General features: G+C 51.4%; 8 protein-coding genes across 8 annotated transcripts; 5 read left to right on the top strand and 3 right to left on the bottom strand.

Annotated features, from left to right (window-relative positions):
- The first annotated feature begins 65 nt into the window (after window positions 1-65).
- On the top strand, window positions 66-2,653 carry M431DRAFT_506877 (hypothetical protein). Its single transcript, XM_024918875.1, has 2 exons — window positions 66-1,497; window positions 1,560-2,653. Exons 1-2 carry the CDS (start codon window positions 132-134, stop codon window positions 2,474-2,476), a joined length of 2,283 nt encoding a protein of 760 aa, XP_024776812.1. The 5' UTR covers window positions 66-131; the 3' UTR covers window positions 2,477-2,653.
- A 484-nt stretch (window positions 2,654-3,137) lies between these two features.
- On the top strand, window positions 3,138-3,959 carry M431DRAFT_81579 (hypothetical protein; the record flags this gene model as incomplete). The annotated part of the gene is made up of 1 exon (XM_024923056.1): window positions 3,138-3,959. The coding sequence occupies one exon, from the start codon at window positions 3,138-3,140 to the stop codon at window positions 3,957-3,959; it is 822 nt and encodes a 273-aa protein (XP_024776811.1).
- A 3,675-nt stretch (window positions 3,960-7,634) lies between these two features.
- Window positions 7,635-8,072, bottom strand: M431DRAFT_38734 (hypothetical protein; the record flags this gene model as incomplete). Its single annotated transcript, XM_024914762.1, has 1 exon — window positions 7,635-8,072. A coding segment is annotated over one exon (438 nt), but the record flags the coding sequence as incomplete, so codon positions are not given.
- A 580-nt stretch (window positions 8,073-8,652) lies between these two features.
- On the bottom strand, window positions 8,653-12,093 carry M431DRAFT_81893 (hypothetical protein; the record flags this gene model as incomplete). The annotated part of the gene is made up of 4 exons (XM_024923090.1): window positions 8,653-9,528; window positions 9,609-11,553; window positions 11,615-11,975; window positions 12,045-12,093. 4 exons carry the CDS (start codon window positions 12,091-12,093, stop codon window positions 8,653-8,655), a joined length of 3,231 nt encoding a protein of 1,076 aa, XP_024776809.1.
- A 1,667-nt stretch (window positions 12,094-13,760) lies between these two features.
- Window positions 13,761-15,994, top strand: M431DRAFT_112783 (hypothetical protein). The gene is made up of 4 exons (XM_024911848.1): window positions 13,761-14,452; window positions 14,509-14,631; window positions 14,690-14,948; window positions 15,026-15,994. The coding sequence occupies exons 1-4, from the start codon at window positions 13,897-13,899 to the stop codon at window positions 15,837-15,839; spliced, it is 1,752 nt and encodes a 583-aa protein (XP_024776808.1). The 5' UTR covers window positions 13,761-13,896; the 3' UTR covers window positions 15,840-15,994.
- A 1,937-nt stretch (window positions 15,995-17,931) lies between these two features.
- Window positions 17,932-19,254, top strand: M431DRAFT_394999 (hypothetical protein). The gene has a single exon (XM_024914828.1). The coding sequence runs from the start codon at window positions 18,366-18,368 to the stop codon at window positions 18,828-18,830; it is 465 nt and encodes a 154-aa protein (XP_024776807.1). The 5' UTR covers window positions 17,932-18,365; the 3' UTR covers window positions 18,831-19,254.
- M431DRAFT_394963 (hypothetical protein) lies at window positions 19,040-21,175 on the top strand. The gene has a single exon (XM_024914827.1). It carries the CDS (start codon window positions 19,249-19,251, stop codon window positions 20,935-20,937), a length of 1,689 nt encoding a protein of 562 aa, XP_024776806.1. The 5' UTR covers window positions 19,040-19,248; the 3' UTR covers window positions 20,938-21,175.
- M431DRAFT_394960 (hypothetical protein) lies at window positions 21,123-22,765 on the bottom strand. The gene has a single exon (XM_024914826.1). The coding sequence runs from the start codon at window positions 22,667-22,669 to the stop codon at window positions 21,308-21,310; it is 1,362 nt and encodes a 453-aa protein (XP_024776805.1). The 5' UTR covers window positions 22,670-22,765; the 3' UTR covers window positions 21,123-21,307.
- Between the last annotated feature and the right edge of the window lie 330 nt (window positions 22,766-23,095).

Raw genomic sequence — 23,095 nt, 5'->3', positions numbered from 1 at the left:
TAATTTATATAGCCTGCATCATTAGGGTTTAATAAATTAAAAATAAATAAATCAATGGTGCGTCTCTTTTTCCCATTTACCACAAGGAAGTAAAAGAATCCGAAGACCATTCATACACAAAACTGCCCGCCATGCGCTTTCGCGACATCAAAGACATTGACCGCGAGGCCATTTCCGACTTTGCCTGGAAATGGCGCTGCAAAATCTTTCCCGTCAAAGATGCGACCTTCTCCAAGGAATCCGGCAATGACAAAAACGCCGCCGTCTTGGACGGTGATGATTCCAAGGCCGGCGCCGCAGCCAACAGCGACAAAGACGCAAATTTTGGCTCAAGCCCAATCATCAAAACGCTCTACGATAAAAACACTTCGGACTCGTACTCGCCTCATGAATGGGTGGATTATCCGCCCAAGCAAATGTCCAAGTCGGCAGCTCGTGCCCAAGACCGAGTCGCAATCAAGGTGTACAAGGCCAGAGACCATCGCAAGCCTTGCATCTCGGGGCGAATCCCACTCAAGTATCACAAGATCGAAGTCCAGAATCTTACTCTGGTAGCCGCGCTGGCACCGATTGTGAAGAAGGAGAATCTTCATCTCGATGTCAACGAGGCTGCTACTTTTGAAGAACCCTTCCGCAGCCTTTGGTTCTGTCAAGACGACATCAAGGAGCTATACAAGAAGACGGAATCATCTGATCCATTAAAGGCCTACGTGAAGCTATTCATCCAAGTCTTGGATGACATGTTCCGCGAGATGATTGTCAAGCGACGGAATATTCAGACCAGTCGCTTGGTCGACTTCAGGACAGCCTGGACCTTGTTCCCTCGAGGTTCAACTGTGTACAGCTTTGGCATTAACGCAGAATTCTTTGCCAAAGTCGACAGCACAGTCTACGTAAACAAGAACTCTGGCAATGCGCTACACATCAAGACCAAGATTCTCAGATTCAACGGCGAAAAATTCGTCTGGCAAGACCACCTTCTCCTAATCGAAGAATTTGAGGGAAACAAGCCCATTCTCGAGCTGGGACATTACCCGCTCGAGTTTCACCAAGATCCAGAAGGCGTCAAGCAACGCCTGACAGTCCGCGGCCGCAAAGTTCTCGATCTTCAGGGCCTTCAATATCGCCTTTACAACGGAATTGCTCTCCACGACACCGGAAAAGAGTGCATCGAGAAGCACAATGTCGAAGGCCGCATCCTCCTCGACGCCGTTGGCTACAACAAGTATCACTTGGCCAAGGGCAAGCGAGAAAACGACAAGAAAGACGACGAGTCGACAGTGGGCTGGCGTCTGTTTGACTCGGACTCGGACTCTAGTTCGAGCTCGGATTCAGACTCGGATTCTCTAAATGAGACTTCAGCTAAACGGACTGCGGTGCGGCGACTGGGAGAAAGGGACTTTTTGCAGAACAAGCAGCACATGGAGTCGCGAGAGGAGGATCTTTGCTTCATTTCTGGAATGCTGGGCGGGTACGCTTTGAAGAACAAGATATGGAGTAAGTCTCTGTTGACCCCCTACCTGATGATGATCGAGCCAACACTAACATAACTTACCCAGTGGAATTTTACATTGAGGATGTTGAGCCCATGGTTTGGAACGATACAGCTTATTCACATCTTGTCTATGACGATCAGCAAAAGGACCTCGTTCTCTCCTTTGTCCAAAACCACAATCCTCACCGCATCGCTTCAGCAGCACCAACAGCCTCATCCTCAGCTTCCACAACATCAGCCTCCGCAACTCCAGCGCCAATGGAAGACGTCATCGTCGGCAAAGGCCAAGGCCTCATCATCCTCCTCTCAGGCCCTCCCGGCACCGGCAAGACGCTCACAGCAGAAGCCGTCGCAGATCGCACCCACCGACCGCTCTTCTATCTCCAAGCCGAAGATCTCGGCATCAACGCAGCATCTCTCGGCGCCAACATCAAGCGCGTCTTCGAAATGGCGACGGAATGGAACGCCGTGATCCTACTAGACGAGGCCGACGTCTTCATGGCCGAGCGAAACCCCAACGACATCCATCGTAACGAGCTGGTGAGCATCTTCCTCCGAGAGCTGGAATATTTCCGCGGCATCATCTTCCTCACGACAAATCTGTACCACACAATCGATGCAGCTTTCCGCAGTAGAGTCAGCTTGCATCTCCTCTTCCAATCACTAAACAGGGAGGCGCGCGAGACTGTCTGGCGAAAGTTTCTGCAACGACTACCTGAGCAAAAGGGACTTGAGCTACCCTCCAACGAAGATGCAGAAGATATCACAGAAGTAAAGGCACCTCTTGGAGATGCCGAGCTTCAGCAACTATCATTGTGGCAGCTGAATGGTCGAGAGATCAAAAACGCAGTCCGCATGGTGAAGAGCTGGTGCGACCACAAGGGCTATCTGATGACGCTGGAGAGGCTGGAGAGCGGAATTAAAGTGACGAGCCCGCATGCGACCAAGGATGGTGACATTGACAAGGACTTGTACGAATAAAATGGGATATTGGCCGTCAGGGGATATCAGGTTTTTCGGGTTACACGGATCTTGTTATTGGTTTTCTAGGGAGCAACAAAGCGGGCTTGCGTCTTGCAAGGGTCTTTGTTTTTAAGTATTGCAGTATTTATCATTCATACATATCTGTAGTATTTATTTTCATTTGTTTTTTAATATCCCCTTGTAAATTTGTTGTTAACTATTATAATATGCGAACAAACCTCCACGACTTCACTCCCCTTAACACCCACCAACTGACGTACTTGATCCCCTCTCCGCAGCTCAACCATCCCACATGCAGTAGCAAATGCCGATTCATTGCCAAAATTGGAAAATGCTGGAATCCGCTTCGGTGTAATGAAACAAAGATATTCAACTGAATTGATGTTCAACATGTTCAACTGAGGGCGTCGCATCTCCGATATCGGCCTCCCCCCAAGTTATAAGTACTTCGTACCGTGAGGCTGAAAGAGCAGCATGTAAGAGCCCCGAATCTCCAAAATCCCAAGCGGCCAAAAAAGTATATCTCATCTTGGTCAGCACCATCTGCCTTAGCCTAGATCTATAGCATCATCGCATGTTATCCTGTGTTTATCTCCCCATCCGTTTGCTGCCTCCCACTCGTCACTTCATACGCTTTATACACTGCAAAACCACCACCATGTCCAAGACTGAAGGCGCCACTTACACGCATGGCCACCATGCCTCTGTTCTCCGTTCTCACACCTGGCGCACTGCGGCCAACTCGGCAGCTTATCTTCTGCCGTATCTCAAGCCGGACATGAGGATTCTCGACGTTGGCTGTGGCCCTGGAACAATCACCGTTGATCTAGCTGCAAACCATGTGCCGCAAGGCCACATCACGGGATTGGAGAATGCTGCCGGAGTGCTAGTGCAAGCTCGCGACCTAGCCAAGGAAAAGGGCGTAACAAACGTGGATTTCGTCGAGGGCGATGCTAATGCTCTCACATATGCGGACGACACATTTGACGTCGTTCTCTGCCACCAGGTGCTTCAGCACGTCAAGGATCCAGTGGGCATCCTGCGAGAGATGCGCCGAGTAGCCAAGACAGGCGGCATCGTCGCCGCCAGAGAGTCCGACTTTGGAGGCTTCATCTGGTATCCCGAAGTCGACGGCATGGACGACTGGCTGGCATTCTACTCAGCCAACGCGCGATCCAACGGCGGCGAGCCCAATGCCGGCCGCCGCCTCCACACCTGGGCCAAGCAAGCCGGCTTCTCGCCTGAAGCCATCACCAACGGTTCAAGCACCTGGTGCTACAGCACAGAGACGGAGATTGCTTGGTGGAGCGGATTGTGGGCAGAGAGGACGGTGGCCTCGTCGTTTGCGAAGACGGCGATTGAGAATGGCACGGGCACCAAAGAGAGGCTGGATAAGGCGGCTGAGGCGTGGAAGAGATGGGGCAAGGAGGAGGAGGCGTGGTTTTCGGTTCTGCACGGAGAGATTATATGCCGCAAGTAATGGAGTTATATGTATGAGTTGATGAGACAGGATGGATGAAGTAACGAAATCTGTGCTTCCATAGGTAGGCAGTGATATGCTGCAAGTAACGGGAGAATACACCCGTATATAAGTTGATCGGACAGAGCGGATGTAATAATGAACACGAGACGGAATGAGCCGAATGATGAGGTTCATCTCTTCCTATTAGTGATGTCGCTAGATGTGATGAATGAATGGAGTAGTTGTAACGTGAGAACAATATGATTAGCTCACTAGGGACACTGGATGAATGAATGCATACGACATAAAATGAATCTGGTAATGAAACCCCTAATCTTTTCTTTGTTTTCCCCCGTCTATGTATAATGTCATCACCGTGGACATCAAGCAAAGCCACGATAGCCGCTTCCTGAAAAAAGAAACCCGTTTGCGCCGCAGCTATAGCAAATAGTACATTTTAACCTTGTTGGCTAGCTATGAGGGTATTTCATCCACATCCTGCATGCCACGCTCGAACCCGTTCAAGCATCCAAACATACCCAAGTATCCAGGTCATCTCTTAGAGCGTTTACCGTATGTCTTCTGCCGTCCCATCCTCCTTCCATCGGATATCATGTCGAAAAGAGTCTTTGGCATTAGTGGCGCCTCAGAGGGTTGCTCGACCTGTTTCGTCTTTGTGCTCTCTCCTAGCATCTCTCCTGAAAGGCGGGGACGCCTACCAGTCTGAGGAGATGTCAAGCTTGAAGTAAGCGGCTGAGCCCAGGTCACAGACGATCGCTTGCGTCTGGTGCCATTTGCTGCTACTGCGTCTCCAAGGTCTCCCACGTTGGGCAATTCATCCTCCTGAGCATTCCCTTGAGTTTCCTCTTCGTCAACAGCGTCTTCCATCGTCACGTCATTACTCGTGCGTCTTCTTTTGGCAGCTGGTTCTTCTTCCTCTTCCTGAACTTCCGATTGATCAGGTCGCCCTTGCTCCTCCGCTGAGTCGAAGTTCGCAATTGCCCTTGGCGGCCTGCCACGCTTCTTTTCTGAGGCTGTAACAAGCATATCCGTCACAGGTAGAGGCTTGCCTACGGCCGCTGCCTTCGGTCTGCCCCGTTTCCTTACAGGTGTTACCTCCATATCCTCCTGTGCCGGTGTAGAGGCTGTCTCGCCCACATCCAAGTCTTTCGAGACATCGTCCACAGGTGTTGATAGCTCCTGGGGCTCAGCCTGCTGAGCACCCATGCCAAGACCAGGCTCTACAGTTGCACTAGGCAAATCTGCAGGTAACAAGGATTCGCTCTTGGGCGGCCTACCTCTGCCCCGTCTCTTCTTGGGCAATGGAGACGGAGAGCCATCTCGTTCTTCCAATGTATCAACCTGTCGAAGAGATCGACCTCGCCGGCCAATAGATTGCGAAGGGGGCGAGTCGACTGCCCATATATCATCTTCTGTCTGCAAAGTCTCAATTTCTGTTGGCAGTAATGGCATAACACCTTTGGGAAGTCTTCCACGTCTGCCGGGTGTAGTCGTCGAGGTTTTGACGCTTACTTGGGATGGTAGCCCTCCTGAAGCCGGAGTTGCGGTGATCGGTGTTTCATCCACAGCCAGCGGAACCTCGTGGGTGGGCACTTCCGCGGGAGTAGCTTCCACCACGTCACTCTTCCTAGGCCTCCCTCTTTTGCTTGGAGCTGGTGTTGTAGTTGCCGGTGCCTCAACTGAAGACAATTGAAGTTCCTTAGTCGAGGTATGAGTTGCGTTGAGAGCAGCCCTTTTCGGGGGCCGTCCTCTTTTACTCGGAGCCCTTGCCGCAGTTGATAATGCTTCAACTGCGAGCGGCTCAACTTCTTCCGGCCCAGCTTCTTCGGTAGAGGCTTGCAATGCGCTCATCGCATCATTTTTCGGGGGGCGCCCTCTTCTGCTCGAAGATCGTGGTACAGCGACGACTGCTTCAACTGTGAGTGACTCAAGTTCCTCAGTGGAAGCCTGTGCTTCGCTCATCGCATCACTTTTCCGAGGCCGCCCTCTTTTGCTCGGAATCGGCGTCCCAGTCGTTGATGCTTCAACTGTGAGTGGCTCAACTTCTTCGGTAGAAGCCTGTGCTGCTCCCATCGTATCACTTTTCCGAGGCCGTCCTCTTCTGCTTGAAGATCGTGGTACGGAGACGACTGTTTCTTGAACTTCAATAACAGCAACATCGCTCCTTCGGGGCCGCCCTCTCCTACCCGAAGGGGCTCCAGTTTCTGCTACCTCAACTGCGGGTTGCCCGAGTTCTTCGGTGGAAGCCTGTGTTGCGTCTGTCATGTCACTCTTCCGGGGTCGTCCTCTTTTGCTCGAGGTTCGTGCTGGAGCTGTTACTGCTTCCTTGGCTGCATTAGTAGTTGTTGCTGCCTCCTGGTCTGCTGTGATAGAAGCTTGTGCTATATCCAACACATCGCTTTTTCGGGGCCTCCCTCTTTTGCCCGACGGTACTTCAGTCCGTGTTATTTCAGCGACAGGTGGCTGAGTTGGGCCGGGAGAGGTTTGTGTGGCAGCGTCCACCATGCTGCTTTTACGGGGTGTTGTTGCGGTTGGTGCTTCGGCGGCAGACAATTCGTGGGCGATTGCGGTCAACTGTGTTGCATTTACCATGCTTTTCCTCCGAGGCCGTCCTCGTTTTCCGGCTGCAGGTGCTGCTTCCAGAGTCAGCTCGATATCCGTCGCTTTCGGTGGTCGTCCAGGTCCTCGCTTTGCCGAGGTTGGTGCTGTCGCTGTCTCCGGCTCTGAAATCTCGCTCCTGCGTGGCCTTCCACGTCTTCTCCCGGTCGGCATTTCCTCAGCTTTGTTGAGATCAGCGCCATCAGTGACAGCTGATTCCACCTCTTCATTTTCGGCATGGGTATCTTTTTCGTGTACAGGTATCTGAACGGCTGTAGGCTGCTCTGATGTTAGAGCTGGTGGCGCTTCCACGGTATCACTCCTCCGCGGGCGCCCTCGTTTTCTCGGTGTTTCCTGAAGTGATGGCAATTCCTCATCGTCGTCTACTGCTGGTCGTTCATTGGATTCGGTTATGAGCTGCTGCTGCGCTCCGGTATCCGGTGTAGGTTCCTCCTCGCCCATCTCATCTTTTGATATTTCTCCGTCTTCGTCTCCTTCCCTTTCTCCTCCTTCCTCTTCTTTCTTGTCTCCTTCGTCTCCTGACGTTTCTCTTTCTTCGTCTTCTACTCTTTCTCCTCCTTCGTCTTCCTCCCTTTCTTCTCCTTCGAACTCTTCCCTTTCGCCTCCTTCGACATCTTCCCTTTCGTCTCCTTCGATTTCTTCCCTTTCTCCTCCTTCATCTTCCTCCCAAGCCTCTCCTTCGTCGTCTTTCGTCATCAAGGCGTCTTCAGGCTCGTCATAAACATGCTGATCTTCTGTCTCCGTCGTTGGCTCTTTCTCTTGCTCTCCGTAATCAGGCGTTTCTACACTAACAGAACGGGACTCTGATATGGGTGGCGTGAGCTGAGGTGCATGTGATTGAAGCGCTTGCAGGTTCACGACCTCTTCCGTCGGCGTCCCTGCGTATGAGCGACGCAGTACTCCGTTCACCACGCGGCTAGCCGTCATGGCCGCACTCATCTCAATCTCATGAGAGTATGAGCTTTGATTGGTGACATCCACTTCTGCAGCCACGCTGAGGAGTGTGGAACGGAAAGTTTCAGGCGCATCCTGCTCTCTCGAGAGCATAGTCGGTTCATCGATTCCATGCACATGGCTTACTTCGTGCCCCCGGGCTTCTGGCTCAAAATCGTACTGCGAAGCGGCGCCTTCCTCCAACATCTGAACGCCGCGGTCATGGTCATCCATCAGACCTCGAAATGATTCTGCTGGCTCCGTCGGGAGGGTGGTTGAGTACTGAGACTGAGGCGACGATCGACTCTCACTGTACATGTAGTCTGCCACCACGCCGGGTTCATTCACCTCTATGCCCGCGCCCACGCCCATGCCGTCTCCATAGTCGAAGCCCGACTTGGACTGCAGCACCCGCGTGGCCAGGCTCGCAATCGTGGCAGCATCTTCGTTGTCCAGGTCGTCGGTTGTCTGCCAGTAGTCCCTGAGAGGCGTGTCTTCGTCCATGGGGTTGAAGTCCATCATGTAAGTGTAGCGGGGGAAATCATCGCCCCTTGACATTAGGAACGAGGTGCAGCCGTCATAAAGACAGCGGTTGTGATGGTGAGAGCTGCAGCAGATGCTGGCGGCGGATGACAAAGGCACGGATATGCATGCGCCTGGCCCTGAGACATGGAGCTGCCCTTGTTGAGCTGTGTTTGAATGAGTGTGAATGTGAATGTGAACGCGTGTTTAGATGATACGGGGCAAAGGGAGACGCGCTCAAATTGGTGAGCGAGTCACGTGATGCGAAATGACGTCGGGGCCCTTTGTTTTTGAATGGCTTCCAATCGGTGTTACTTGACAAAGCTCTGCTGTTTGTGAAAATGCCCTTTTCTGGGCGTTATTGGTTCCGTCACTTGCTGGCCATTTTCATGCGTTAATTTTTCCTCTACGCAGGCCAGGCCTCAATCTTGGCGAGGCTGGCGGGGTCGCCGAGGCTGCAAGTAAGCCCTGCCCTGCACGGCGATCGATTGAATTTAGCCTCAACTGCTTGCAACAATCCAAACTGGTATCATTCTGTCAACTACAAAGCTCGCTAACTTCTAAGTAAGAAGAAAAATAAATATGTGACAAAAGCAGTGTCAAGATGTGGCAGCGACTAGGTGAAAATCTCAGCGGCATACCGCGTCTTCTCAAAGCGCTTGAACCACTCCTGCGGCGTGAATTCCCTTTCAGCCTCCATCGGTCCAGCTGTGTACACCAGATTCGCTACCAAATCCTTTACCTGCGAGGCCATTCTCACACTTCCACACACATAAATCTTTGCTCCAGCATTCCACAACTGAACAAACGCATCCTTTTCCGCCTGCATGCTATCCTGGACGTATCCTCTCCTGGTGTTGGGCTTGGAGCCCACGTCTTCTCTGCTGTAGGCGCGGAACACGCGAACGACGCCTGACGATTCAAAAGCATCAAGCTCGTCGCGATACAAATCATCATGTGACGATCTACATCCGAAAAACAAAGCGGCTGGTGCAAGTTGGACTCCGTTTTGCTGCTGGTAAGCTCGCTCTTGGATGAATCCCCTAAACGGTGCAAGACCGGTCCCTGCTGCAATCATGATGGTTGGTGCTTTGGATAAGTCGGTGGGCATCTGGAAAATGCCTTTGACTGGGCGTGTGGCCACGTGAATCAGATCGCCTGGCGTTAAACCGGCAAGATGATTCGAGGCCACACCGAGAAAACGCTCAGAGCCATCTGTGGTCCCTGGTTCATCCAGTACTGAGAGAGTCAAGGTGGCACGACTCGAGTTCCAGGATGGTGAGGACGAAATAGAGTATGTACGTAGTCGAAGGGATGGCAAAAGGGTCAAATAGGTTCCAAAGCCGATGGGAATCTCTGGAAACTTTTCCAGTAGATCGAGCAGCGAGGTTTTCTTTTCTTGAATATCCTCAAGGTAGGAGGTGTTTGCAAGATTGTTGAGGAGCGTCTTGGTCGCTTCGTCCTCAGCCGCAGCCGCAAGGACTCGAATATCCTACATACAGTCAGCATCAATTGCTCAAGAAAGGGGATGGTTCGACTGATCAACGAAACCAAGAAGGAGAAGCAACTTACCCTCGGTGTCGCCGGCTGAGCCAGCTCAAAGTAAGAACTCAGCAGCTCGTGCACTGTCATGGCCGTCTCGACCGGTATGCGAACAGAGTCATTTCCAGATGCTCGCACAATAGTGTCCCACGTCAAGTGAAAGCGTGATAGAACACGCTTGACGTTCCTCATTGGATTTACAGGCAGCACAAGAAGATGGTCGCCAGGATGATACGACACCCCTAAAGGGAGCTGTATATCGATGTGCACCTTCTGGCCAATAGCAGAGGGTGTTGTCAGGCTCCGTGATTCCATCACCGTTGCCTCTACAAGCTGGGAATATTGTTGTAGCTGGCGCGGCTCAGAAAACTCGACTTTGAGCAGCGAGTTGATCAATTGGCCTTCTCCATCGTTGTCCGCTTTTCCATCTTTCTGGGAAATAGCTGGCCAAACGGAGTCAGTGGTCCATTTTTCGAGTTCAACAAAGAGATCCATCACCGCTGAGTCTGCAAGACCTCTAGTTGCAAATCGTTCGGCACCGGCCTTTTGCAGAAGATCGTCGATGAGGATAGGGATTCGTTGAAATGTTGCAACCCAGTCTCGATGTCCACAACCAAAGACCGCGTACGAAACTCCTTTCAAAGAGTCCTTCTCAGCTGTGTTTAGCCAGTCAAAGAATTCTTCGGCATTGTCCGACGGCAAACCATCATAGGACGCGGCAAGAATGATGACTGGTTCTGATTTGGGGAGGCTGTCACGGGCTGCGTTCAAGGGCGCAATCTTCCGAGCATGGAATCCGTGGAGAGTGGCGTCAGATGCTAGCCTGTATGCCAAAGCCTCACATGTGCCACTGTTGGATCCATAGAGAATCGTAAGCGGCTTCTTGTCACCTCCAGCGGCCTGTGCTGAGACAACGGAGGGAGTAGAGCTCGTCTTGGCGGTGACTGAACCCACTGACTGTAATTCACGCTGAAATTCCGTGGCAGTGCCGCCACGCCTGAGCTTGGCCCTCATCCGAAAGTTATCTGGCTTGACTGTCAGAGTTTCTTTAACTTTAAGCTTATATCCAGGATCCGCCATCTCAAACGTGAAGTTTTGCAACAGCATCGCCACAATCAAAAGCGCCTCTTGGGTAGCAAAGGCTCTACCTATGCATCCTCTCATCCCATTGCCGAATGGTTTCCAGGAATTGGGCGGCAGCTTATTGAAGTTTTCGTCCAGCATTCTCTCCGGCTTAAACTCGGCGACGTCCTCGCCGTAAACGGCCTTGTCTTGATGGACCATGTGAAGCAGAACCCCGATGGGGACATTCGCTGGGATGAGATACTTGCCGCCAATGATCTCGTCTTTGTCTGCGGCCAAGATGAAGCCAGGAGCTGTGGGCTGAAGACGGAGCGTCTCCTTGAGAACGGCATTGAGGTAGGGCAGTTTGGAAAGATGCTCGACCGCAATTGGGGAGCCTTGGCTGACTTCGTCAACCTCTTGGCGTGCCTTTTCCATCGTCTGTGGATTTGCCAGCAAGTAGTACAAGGCAAACGATAGGAGTCCCGAAGTAGTCTCATGGCCAGCAATAAGAAACGTGAGCATGTTGTCAATGATGGAATCGTCGGACAGGCCCTCGCCAGTCTTGGGATCACGACCCCCCAGGAGCGCTGCCAACAGATCGTGGGAGTCTGGGTCCGTCTTGCCCTTTCGTTTATCAATGATGTCTTGACATAGTTTTCTCATAAAGGCTGTGTCTTTCTCGTACCGGCGCCAGGACCTCTTTCGGAAGGATTGGATAAAGCCTGGCAAAGCCGCTTGAACACTGGCTTCTTTCAACGTTCTCACCATGCTGTCGACAAAGGGGTGCAGGACTGATCCGTTGTGGAAACTATTGAATCTGAAGCCCATGGTGCACAGCGCAAGCGTATCCAGGGTGAGTCGAGTGAAGTCGGCTGTAACATCAATCACGTACTCTTCGCCATAGCGAGCCCTATTTCCCATCCAGTCAGCGCAACCAAAGCAAATACAGCATCGATTCAAGAAAGGCCAACCATTTCAAGCACAGCTGCTGAGCGAGATCTTTCATTTCCGGAAACATTTCACGAATCTTAATCGTGCCGAAAACTGGCATCAGGATCCTGTGAGCGATTTCCCAATTGCGCTCCTCGTTCCTCGCGGTGAACAGCGCGTCGTGGACGACATAACGCAGCTTCTCAAGCTCTGCTGTTACGATTTTGTGGAACCTTGACTCGTCGCAAAGCTCATTCAATAGCTCAATGCTCGACACAAAGATGTTGAGCTCGCTGCCGAATGTGAGCTGGCAGATGGGCCCCAATGGCTCAATCAGCTCTATTAATGAGAATAGCGGCGAATCGAGATCAATATTGTGTAGATTGCCAATCACCGGCAGGCCTTATTGGCAAATTCATATCAGTATCTTCCACCCACTCCATCCTCGGGGAATAGTTTGACAGCACCTACCTTTGGGCTTTGGAATCTCGACCAAATTCGGATCTTTGACGGACTTCATCTTGCCCACGCTAACAAGTTTCGACAGCGGCTCAATTGGCTTCTCCATGCCGTTTTGTCCTCCATCATGGCCTCCCAACTTCGTCTTGAGTGCTTTTATATATCCCATTTTCTTTGATGATGAAGCAATCCTAACATGAAGAATACGGAGCTGGAAGGTTCATGTTCCTCCGTCGACTCCGCAACATCCTTACAAACGAGATGAAGTGCAAGTCAGAGGGTGAATCTGACCGCTGTCAGGCCAGGCCAATACGAAGTAGACTTTCTATCCCCAAAAGACCCATGCTTCGTCATCCGCACTTGTTTCAGCCACTTGTCTATGCCCATCGAACTATGCCCATCGAACTATGCTTCTGCTACGAGTACAGCGCGGATAAAGCTGACGCCAACCACGCGATTCACCCACGCGGCGTCAGTTGTCATTAGTGGAACCCGCGGATTCCGCCTAAACGAGCCAATCTCACGGCGAACCATTGAGGTGAAGGATCTCTAGTCCCAATCCTCCGAAAGCTACAATTCCGTGAACAGATGAATCATCTTACTTGTCTTACTTATCTTACCGCGATCATTCTTGGCATGTCTGCGTCTTACACCTCACTACTTGACTAGGGCTATTTGAAAAGCCGCGCCCGCGGATACCGTTGCCGAATGGTAGCACTGCGCGCTTCTCGGATTGCGGCGCCGCCACGTAATCTTGTGTACGGACAGAATACAGATGTAGGATGCCGTCTTGGACACTTTGGACTCTAGAGTATATAACATCCACCTCTTCTGAGATATAATACTCGAGCCAAAGGTCTTGCCAAGGCCAGTGTCTAGCAAGCACTATGCCGCTGTAATACGAACATTCATGCGTATCGAGCTCCCGAGGTCCTTTTAAAGTTGCGCGCCCCTCTTACATCTGATGTCAGACTGTGTCTATTAGTAGCAATATCACAAAGCTAGTATTCCATGGCATTTGCTGATTGCGATATGGCCTTATCGGACCCCATCTCAGTCTCCTGAGTCGGTATGTGAAAGATTGTATGAGGTTTGTGGATCAGTCATCAACTTCACATCATGAAGCTGTTTGCCCATTCAATTCTTGAAAAGCCGAGAAGAGTAGATCATTGTCTTTGGTTACGCATTTGAAGGAATTTAGCCCAGAGAAACAAATTTTCATCAGCTTGACAAATACAGTCAGTCAGATCTGCGACTGAAGTTTTCGTAGCAATGGAGACCTGTTGGTTGAGAGGGTGGCTGCAGATACCCTAGAGAACATGCATGAATTCACGCGGCTAGATGGTATCTGTACACAGACAGTTGTTCTTCCGCATCATTTACCAGATATTGTCTTTCTTTTGTTTAGATACGAAAATAATAGAGGGATATACCCTTTTCCCCCTTCTTCTCTGCTCTTGTGCCGCATTATACTGAACTACTTTATTGTTCCAAGCGCCAAGCAGCTAAAGCGTTGAAGCCTCCCCCTAGCCTCCTAATGAAGCGGCAGATATCTCGATCGCATACAGAAAAATCAATCACCACAATCAGCAGTCTATAATATAATATCCATCCAAACATGGCCATTTTGCCGTTTGATTGACATCTAGAAACATTCTGCTATCTCCAAAGAAATGTCCGTCGACGGTGTTACGTCTCCAGCGGACAATCCACGGCGAAAGCACCTCGATGTAATGTCCGCTTAATCGCCGTCATGAGTCCAACACCTGAGCAATTGATATATAAAAGTCCTATATAGAGAGTTTTCTGCATCACCCATCTTTTAGAAATCAAAATCTTCTATTAGCAAGCAAAGTATATCCAGATGTTGACCCTCCCATCATTTCTAGTCGCAATTGCGGCACTGGGCTCCGCCTCACTTGCGCAAATGGAACAGACGCTGCTAGGACCCTCTTTCGAGCCACCAACTCATCTTTCAACTCAGGCATTGATTCAAGAGGCTGCTTTAAACATTAAAAAGTCATTGAATCGCGCCATTCGCACCAGAGAAAGCCAGTATGGCAACTTCAACAGCAGCACGACATCTTTTTCCTTGACTGCCGTTTCGCAGCAAGAGTCTGCCCCGATCATCGACTTCCATCACACATCTGGCTTTCTCAATATATCTGCTGGCAGCACGTCAAAGGTGACAGCTGATACAGTCTATCGAATTGGTAGCGTGTCAAAATTGTTCACTGTTTACTCTCTGCTCCTGAACAAAGGCATCAATTATTGGAATCGCCCTGTCACGGACTTTGTACCCGAGCTACGCCAAGCTGTTCAGCATCCGTTACACAAGTTGTCGGTTATCGATTCTGTTCAATGGGACCAAGTCACGGTTGGCGCTCTTGCATCGCAGCTCTCTGGTATGGGAAGAGATTGTACGTTTTCTGCTTCGCTTTCATCACAGTTGGCACTCTTACAAGAGGAGTTGCAGATAATTCGGGAGACTTGTCGGTTCAAGATTTCCCAGCGAAAGATGCCGGATTGCCTCCTCTCTCTCCTCAAGATATTCCTACCTGTGGCATAAATGATAGCCAGTTACCATGTCCTCGCAAAGGTAAAAGAATACACCGAGTGCGGCTACCTACTGGCAAACACTAAGATCGAGGCTCCAGAATATTTCGAAGGGCTTATCCAAAGACATCCCGTTTTCCCATCATACTCAAAGGCCATGTATTCCAACGCAGCTTACAGGATTCTTGCATATGTTATTGAAGAAATTACCGGCAAGTCGTACGACGGAGTAGTCATGAATGACGTTTTTCAGCCTCTAGGCATGAAGCATTCAAGCTCACTGCCACCATCTCGCAAGGGTACTGGAGTGATTCCTGATGGAGATGCGGGATGGAGCAGAGTTTACGGCGATGAGGTTGCGTGAGTCAAACAAGCGTCACCGAACACGATACTGTTCACAGCTCAAGTTCACTTACTAATTCCAACATTTTTTATAGCACTGGCGGTCTCCTTTCTTCAACAAACGACTTGGTAAAATTTGGACGCGCCATATTTGCCAACAAGCAACTCAGTTCCATGGAGACACTTCGCTGGATGAAGCCCGCCTCCTTGACATCTTCACAATCCGTCTCCGTCGGTGCGCCCTGGGAAATCGTGCGAACTCAGAGCGGCATCACGACCGGCCGCATTGTCGATCTCTATACCAAATCCGGCGGCGTCGGCGCCTACAATTCCTTGCTTATCCTCATACCCGACTATCAAGTCACTTTGGCCATTCTCGCCGCTGGACCTGATAGTGCTGCAGCATTGCAAGTTGCCACCGAGATCGTCATTCAAACACTCGTCCCCGCACTGGAAAAGGCCGCCAAAGCAGAGTCATGTCGCAAGCATTGCGGAAAGTACGCACCAGCAGGCGCCGAGAAGAATACATCATCCCTTGTCCTCACTGTCGACGATGGACCTGGCCTGTTACTCAAGGAGTGGATTCACCAGGGCCACGACATCATTGCCGCCGGACAAGCTTACGCGAACGCTACACGTGGCGGCCGTATCAACGCTGTGAGACTGTTTCCCACAGGTCTGCAGACTGGGAGCGAGGCTGCGTATCGGGCGCTGTTCGAGACGATTCCATACCAATACGAACCGTCAGTCCATATGGTGTTTGACCCGACAGCAGGGATGTGGGGGACGCCGGATCAGCTCATGTATGGGGGGATTGCGGCAGACGATTTTGTGTTTCATCTTGACGCCGGGGGAAGCTCAGCTGCAGTTCAGCCGCGAGTGTTGAGAGAGGTCTACAACAGAGTGTAGGGGAACAGAGTGTAGACGCTGTCTTGAAGGGCAAGGATCAAGCACCGTCAAGCTACTCGATGAGACTATTCCATTTCTATTCGTGTATTGATAGGAAAATTATTTATGCTACAACCCAAATTTGGAAGAAGAGCGTAGCATCCCGATACCCCTACCATCTACCTGGTCGCCGCTTGCTGCCGACGACATGCATGTACCTGGTCTTGGTATAGATTGACAGGCTTTATGAGTAGCAGTAGCGAAGTGACAGACCAAAAATAAGAATAGTAGTTTGCTCATTATGAATACTAAAAGAGAAAACAAAATCACCTTTGTCTGGGGGTCATTTGTGATATATCAACTCCACGCAAAGCCTATATATAGGCGGGAGTGCAAGGGGGGCTACCATGATTGCCCCAGCTTCGTATCGAGCAGCGGATACATGTATCTTGCAATCTTGCAGCGGCTCGGATTTATTCTCCGCACTGGGGCCGTCGGAAGGATCCCCAGAACTTGACATGCCAGGATTTGGAATTGCGAGGGTGCCTCTCGAGGCGCGATGTCACACTCGTGCTGGTCTGGTGCGTTCGAGTATGAGACATGATGATGATGAAGCGAAGCAGAAGCAGGGAGAAGAAGACCCATGGAATCACCACCTCATTCTATCTTGCCGTCCGAACTCATACGATATACGGTCAAGCATACAAGCACCGTTGTTATCTTGCCTCTTACGGAGTAGTCTATGCTTTGTTCTAGAGTGGGAGCACAGACAAGAATGCCACCTTCGAGGAGACGTGGCTTGAGACTGGGATCAATGCTTTGACACGTCGTCCACCTTGCATCCGCGCCGAGGAACAATCCAAGTCTCACAGGAATTATATCGTGGGTGGAGCGGGCAACGTGGGAGAGAGCAAACATGGCGCCACCCAATAATAGCAGCCCCCAAGACAACTCATACTCGTACGAGCTTCCATCATCCAGGCGTCTTTCTTTATGCGCGTCTGTCTACTACGAGTACATACTACAGTTACGGCCAGCAGACGAGAGACATCCATTCGAAACGAAACCAGCCACCGCACTTATAGACAGGTACTAGTAGGCACACGACAAGGAACGTGCGATGCGGAAATTGCTGGAAGAGGACTGGTTGAGACGCGGCTGAGTGCATCCCCGGACGGACTCTAACCGCAGCGACAGGGGGCTCTCCATGCTACGAGGCTCTTCCGCGGGATGCTTCATGACCGTATCCTTTTTTTCTGCCTCTGTCTCTGCCTCTAGATTTTTTTTTATTTTGTTATATTTTAATTTATTTTCATTCCTTTCGCTCTGGGTAAAACTGTGCCCATGCATCCGGCCCTCATCCGGTCAGCTTTTTCTTCCCGCTTCGCTTCGTTTCTTATCCCATGCACATGCAGCCTTGGAGGGGAAAAAACCAACAACAGCGTCCAATAACAGGACCTTGTTCGGCCGATTGATACCAGGCCTCTCACGCCATGGTCACTTATCACATAGGGAAAAAAGCAAAGAGGCTGCAAATCATGCCAGGGATGGACGGTAAGACATCTCAATGGCCTTGGCGTTTCTGACTTGGCAATGAATCCTGCGGAGCAAAAATAAAAACAAAAAAAGAAAAGAAAAGAAGAAGCAAAAGCAGTGTGCCGCAGACCGGCCGGATGCATGCGACGCTCTGCTTATATTATGCTTAGCACATTGCATTGTTAATACTGTGCTTTCTCAGATCGGGGAGACAGATCGGTTGCCGCCGATTCAAAGTTGCATCTTCCCCAGGCTGGCCTCGAATCCCTGACAAGCAAAGCCTCACTCCAATCGGACGTCTTCAAGGGGGAGATGAGAGAACCCGTACTCGTGCATATCAAAGCAAGGCTGCGGATGGCCAGCGCTCAACTTAATGTCTAGGACTGAGGAAGAAAAAGAAGAGAAGAGAGTCGTGGGCTAGCATCCGTCCAGTCTGTTTCCACACAGCTTTCGCGCCTGTGCCCAGTCCTGAGGCTGTCGGTTGGACCATCTTGCCTCCCCCTTACATGCTTGTTATGGGACCTTGCCGGTGTGGCTGTTCTCTCTACCCGCCTTCTCTTCCCATTGAACCTCGACGGGCCTCACACAAGCACAAGGACCCCCAGCTTGTGAGACCTGCCCGTTATGCAAGGAGGCTCTTCCACCCCAACCGGATAGGGTTCCGGACAGTCCCCCAAAGCCCACTCTTGCTCTACTGCACTGCTGCTTGGAAGATTGCGCAAAACCATCTGCCGCAAGTTGTCAAGAGAGACAGCAAAAGACAAGACGAGAAAACCCCCCGGCGGCAATGCTTCGTGCGTCTTCCGGGAGTTTTCGTGCTCGCTCGCCTTGGAGGCCCGTGTGATCCTGGGATCGACGAGACAGGCACCCGGGCTTGCCCACATGGTTAAACCAGGCATGGGGAATGTGCGAGTATGGACATGTATCTGCTGGCTGATCCATCGGGGGCCGGCTCTGCGGCCGAATAAGGGACCTTGGAAGTTTGGGGATTTCGTCGAATAGGCGTTGACGATGGCTCTATCAATGCCCTATTGGGATGCCTTGTTTCCTCGCAAACTTCGTATTCAAAGTCATATGCAGGCCGCTGGTGCTGAAGCGAAAGACCAAAAAAACAACTTCCAACCAAAGCTCAATGCAAAGGCACAGGGGCAGAAAGGAAGAAAAGCAGGCAACATGCATGAAGAGCCACTTTCAGAAGAGAGAGAGAAAAGAGAGAAAAAAAAGGCAAAGGCAAACCAAACTGGACGATTCTGTCATGTTGCATCTTATCCTGTGCTGAGGTTTTCCCCTCTTCTCTTCTCTCTCCTTTTTTCCTCCTCCTCTTCGTTCTCTCCAGCCCACGTACATACCTGTATTCACTCCCTATTGCCCGAGTTTGGGATTTGTGCGGTCCTCGACTTGGGACGAAAACGCCCATTCACCCACCTGGGCCCAGCTATTCAAGTGCCTGACAATGCCCCGGTTTCCCCAGAGTGAATGATTTGTGAATTTTCTTCTCTCTCAAACACCCGCTCGTCTATTTATTTACCCACGCATCCCCCCCGGCGTTTGTTTTCTTCTTTGCACTCTCTTCTGTTTGACAACATTCATCAACGATCCTATCTGTACGCATATTTTGTATTTGCTTCATCCCCTTCGCTGCCTTTGGCTTGTTTAGCTCTTTGTCACTAAAAGTTTGTGCTTCCTCTCCTTCTCGCAGCTCCGTTTGCCATTCTGCATCATTCACTGAGCCCGCGTTCTGGAGCCTTCTAGGGTTCAAATAGACCTGGTTATAGCCCCCATGAAGACTTGATAGCTACATCTATCCTCTTGCTCAGCACCCTCGATTCTTGACGCAAACGCATCCTGCTTCTCTCAGTCATCAGGCCTCTTGTCTTCGATCCCGTCTCTAGTCATGGGTTCCGCAGCCTATCACGACTTCAACCCCGACGGCTGCGGCGTCGACGACGTTCCCAGGTTCAGCCTCTCCCACTCTCCTGAGAGCCTCAAGACGGCCACCACTCCAGGCACCCCAGACGACCTCCAGAGCGAGTTTGGCGATGCCATCGCTGCTGCTCAAAGCTCCTCTGCTTCTGCTTCTGCTTCTGCTGCCAGAGCTACCTCGGCCCTCAGAGTCTTCACCCATCGCCCCAACGACTCCATGTCGTCCATCAGCGAGTTTGCCACGGCTGCCAATGGCCCCAAGCCCATGCTCGGCGCCGATATTCCTCGCTTCTGCGGCAACTTGGGCATTGGCAATCGTGCTGCTGCTCAGATCTGGGCACCGCCGTCGGTGCCTCTCGACCACGGCGCTGCTGTCGAGAGACAGAATGCCGCGCACTTTCGATGGGGCTCGTTGGACGCTCACAGGAGCTTGGTTGCTGGCCATGGACATGAGAACCCATTGTCGCGTCTTCCGCCTTTCTTGGCCAACCAGCACCAGCTTCCTACCATCGTCGACAGCCCCATCAGCGTGACTCGTCCGTATGGCCCTGAAGCTGTTGCTTCTGCTCGTTCATACAGCTCCGAGACTGTTGCTTCTGAGAGACCATTTCCTCGCCAGCCATTCACGCAGCCGAATGTGCTTCGTCAGTATCACCATGACAACCAAGGCCTCCCCGTGAGACGCTACATCCCTCCATCCAGCAAGAGCAACTCTTCTTTCGACCTCTCGGAGATCCAGAGTGCCTTGCTAAGCTCGACTGCTGCGTCCGAAATCGACGACACTCAGCCTCTTGGGATCGACATCCTCCGTCTCTCTCCTCCCCGAACTGACCCTATCCGACAGCCTATCCCTCCTCCTTCTACCGTCCAAGTTCCTCCCAACATCAACATCAACACCCATGAACAGCCTCATGGCTTCTTGCCCATGCAAGCCGTAATGCAACAAACTCCCCCCGGAGTCTTCACCCACGAAGCCTGCGGCGACGGCTTTGGTTCGTCCAAGTTCTCGACTCAATATCACGGCATGCACACCGAAACCAACGCCAGCGCCGAACATCTCGCTCCCGAGCAAAACTGCGCTCTCTGGCTCACCAACCTGCCCCCCGGAGTGTCCACCCACGAGCTCCTCACCGCCATCCGCAACGTCGGCCGCGTCTGGTGCAGCTACGTCAACTATCCCGACTACGTGACCCATCAGACCGCCGCCGCCAAAGTCGTCTTCTTCACCCCCGAGGCCGCCCAGTCGCTCCTCAGCGTCTCCTGGACCCGCGGCCTCTACATCCAGGGCTACCGCGTCAAGGTCTCGCACAACCGCATCAAGTACGGCAGCCACGCCATCACGGGCAAGATGTCGCGGTGCCTCATCATCACGGGCCACGCCGACTTTGTCAACGAGGCCAGCCTGAGCAAGTTCTTCAAGGACCGCTTCATTTACCAGGTCGACGAGGTGGTTGAGCTGATCAAGGCCGGGGGACGGGCTGTTGTGGAGTTTAAGTTTGGGAGCTATCGCTGCCAGTCGCAGATGGGCAAGATGTCCCTGGAGAAGGATCGCCCTGCTGGCTTTGAGAAGGTCGAGTTTGGAGACGATCCCTGCGAGGTTGGCGATACCATGTCGTCGTATGGGATTGCCGCAGAGAGAATCCAAGGCAGGGGTCTTTGATTGAGCAAAGTGTCAAGTTTGGCCCGCTTGGGTATGCATAGATGGTTTTGAAGGAATATGGTTTGGAATGAATGGTCATGGAAATGTTTTCTCTATTTTCTTTTTCCTTTTCTGTTTAGCACCGACGACTTTCTCAGGGTGGACATTGCTCTAATCAATGACTTTGTTGGTTTACAGGTTGGATGATGGTGGATTTTTTCTTTTATCTTGCTCGACAGGACATCAGGCATCAAGTTCGCAAGGACATATCAGGACAGGAAACTCGGATGTTTTATTAGGTTGCTCCGACGCTATTTAGCACACACAATTCGTCAGATTACATTACATGTACTCAATGTATGAAAGAAAACCCCGTTAGACACAACCGGTCTCATTGCGCTCGTCCACCAAACCCTCCCAGCCATGATGTTCTCTTTGCCCTTTGTCTCCTCTCACTCTTCTCCTGCTGATCCCTTTCTTGCGCCCTCTTAACCATGTCAGCCTGAAAAAGCATCACCTTCTCGTCCATCTGGCTCTCCGTCAGCCATCCTCTGCCTCCATCCGGCGCTGTGTCCTTGTCTTGAACACCGCTATAAGTGCCTTGGCCGACTCCAAGCAAAACACTCATCCCCTCTGCCTTTTTCATCAACCACTCACCATGTACCAGTCCATCTCTCCAATGTAGAGGCAGGACTTTGTAGCCCAGATACGCACCAAGAAGAGCGCCCGCAAAGCAAGCGTTTGTATCGGCGTCGCCGCCTTGCATGATGAGATTAGTGATAAGTGGCTCGAAGATGGTTTTCTGCGTGGAAAGACGGCTCTCGGGAGAAACAAGGGCTCTCATGGCAAGGCGAAGAAGATGAATGCCGGAGCCAAAAGTCTTGTATGTGTATCCGATCTTGTACATGTCGTCGAGCTCAAGCTCAGTGAGATTGCCGACTTTGACATGCCTGTTGAGCTCTTCCAGATCCAGCTCTGGATCCCCTTTACAGCTGGAGTCCTTTTCTATCTGGCGCTGCCGGTACGTGGGAAACCACTCGATGGCCTTGCTGACAATTTCGTCAATATGTTCTTCGTTGTATATTTCCTGCCGCACCAGTCCCCTGATGAGTGCCGTTCCGATGGCACATGAAATGATGCACCGTGGGTCGGCGTGTGTAATAACAGAGTAATCGGCAGCAATCTGGAACGTTTCGTCAAGTGATTTGTGAATGCACATGAGGCCCAGCGGATGTGTTCTCATGATGCTTCCATTAGGCGCAAGTTCGCAATTGGCGTTCCGCCAGTGTATCCTCGCAGTCTCTTCTGGATATTCTAGGAAGGTCTTGCTCCTCACAATGGAACCAACAGTTCGGCCCAAGCCCAGTGGCAATGTATCCAGTGCGCGAAGCCCCATCCTGACCCAAATATGTAGACGAGATGCAAAGTCTTTGGTATTCATTTCCTTGCCGTCCGAATGGAGATACGACAGCAAGATGCACATGGCGTGATCGGTGTCGTCTGTCCATTCTCCAGGCACGTTGGGGTCGCGATGCGCGTCTCGACGAAAAGGAGTGGCTTCAGATCGAGGATAAAGAGTGAATTTCTGGGATAGATATGAGAGGCGAGCTGTTTCTCCGGAGAGAAACTCTGTGTATAGCCCTATGGCATCGCCTAGGGCTGATCCGAAAAGACAGCCGACGATGCGATCATGCATCGTCTCTTTAGCCAGCGCTTCGAGAGCATGTTGTGATAGTGGCAACGTCGTCGTCATTGTAAGAGCTGTGAAATATATATAGAAGAGATATGATTAGATAGCGATGATGGTTGATGAGAATTTGAGCATCTTTATAAGTAAACACGAGACAGAGCTACCCAGCCATCGTCTCAGTGTCACAACGGGAGGGCCTGACCATCGCGGCACAGCCTCCTTCAGCCGCGACACTAAGACGCCAGTCAATGCATTTTGATTCGCAGAAAAGACAAATAGTCACCTCAACTGCCGGTAAGGTTAAATACTAGGCAGACCTGCCAAGAATTCAGGTGAGATTCAGACATCTCGTGATGCGATGTGACTTGTCGTGGAAATTGCAGTTTGCTCATATCCCTGTGCTTGGTGCCTGGATCCGTATTGCCAGGGTTCTCTCCGAAAGGTCCACCTCAGCACCAGGCAACCAGGGGTTTGCAGATTCAATCAATG

Source organism: Trichoderma harzianum (genome assembly GCF_003025095.1).
Source record: "Trichoderma harzianum CBS 226.95 unplaced genomic scaffold M431scaffold_4, whole genome shotgun sequence".
Taxonomy (NCBI): domain Eukaryota; kingdom Fungi; phylum Ascomycota; class Sordariomycetes; order Hypocreales; family Hypocreaceae; genus Trichoderma; species Trichoderma harzianum.
The sequence above is the reverse complement of the archived record's forward strand: the minus strand, read 5'-3'. Positions and strand labels throughout refer to the sequence as shown.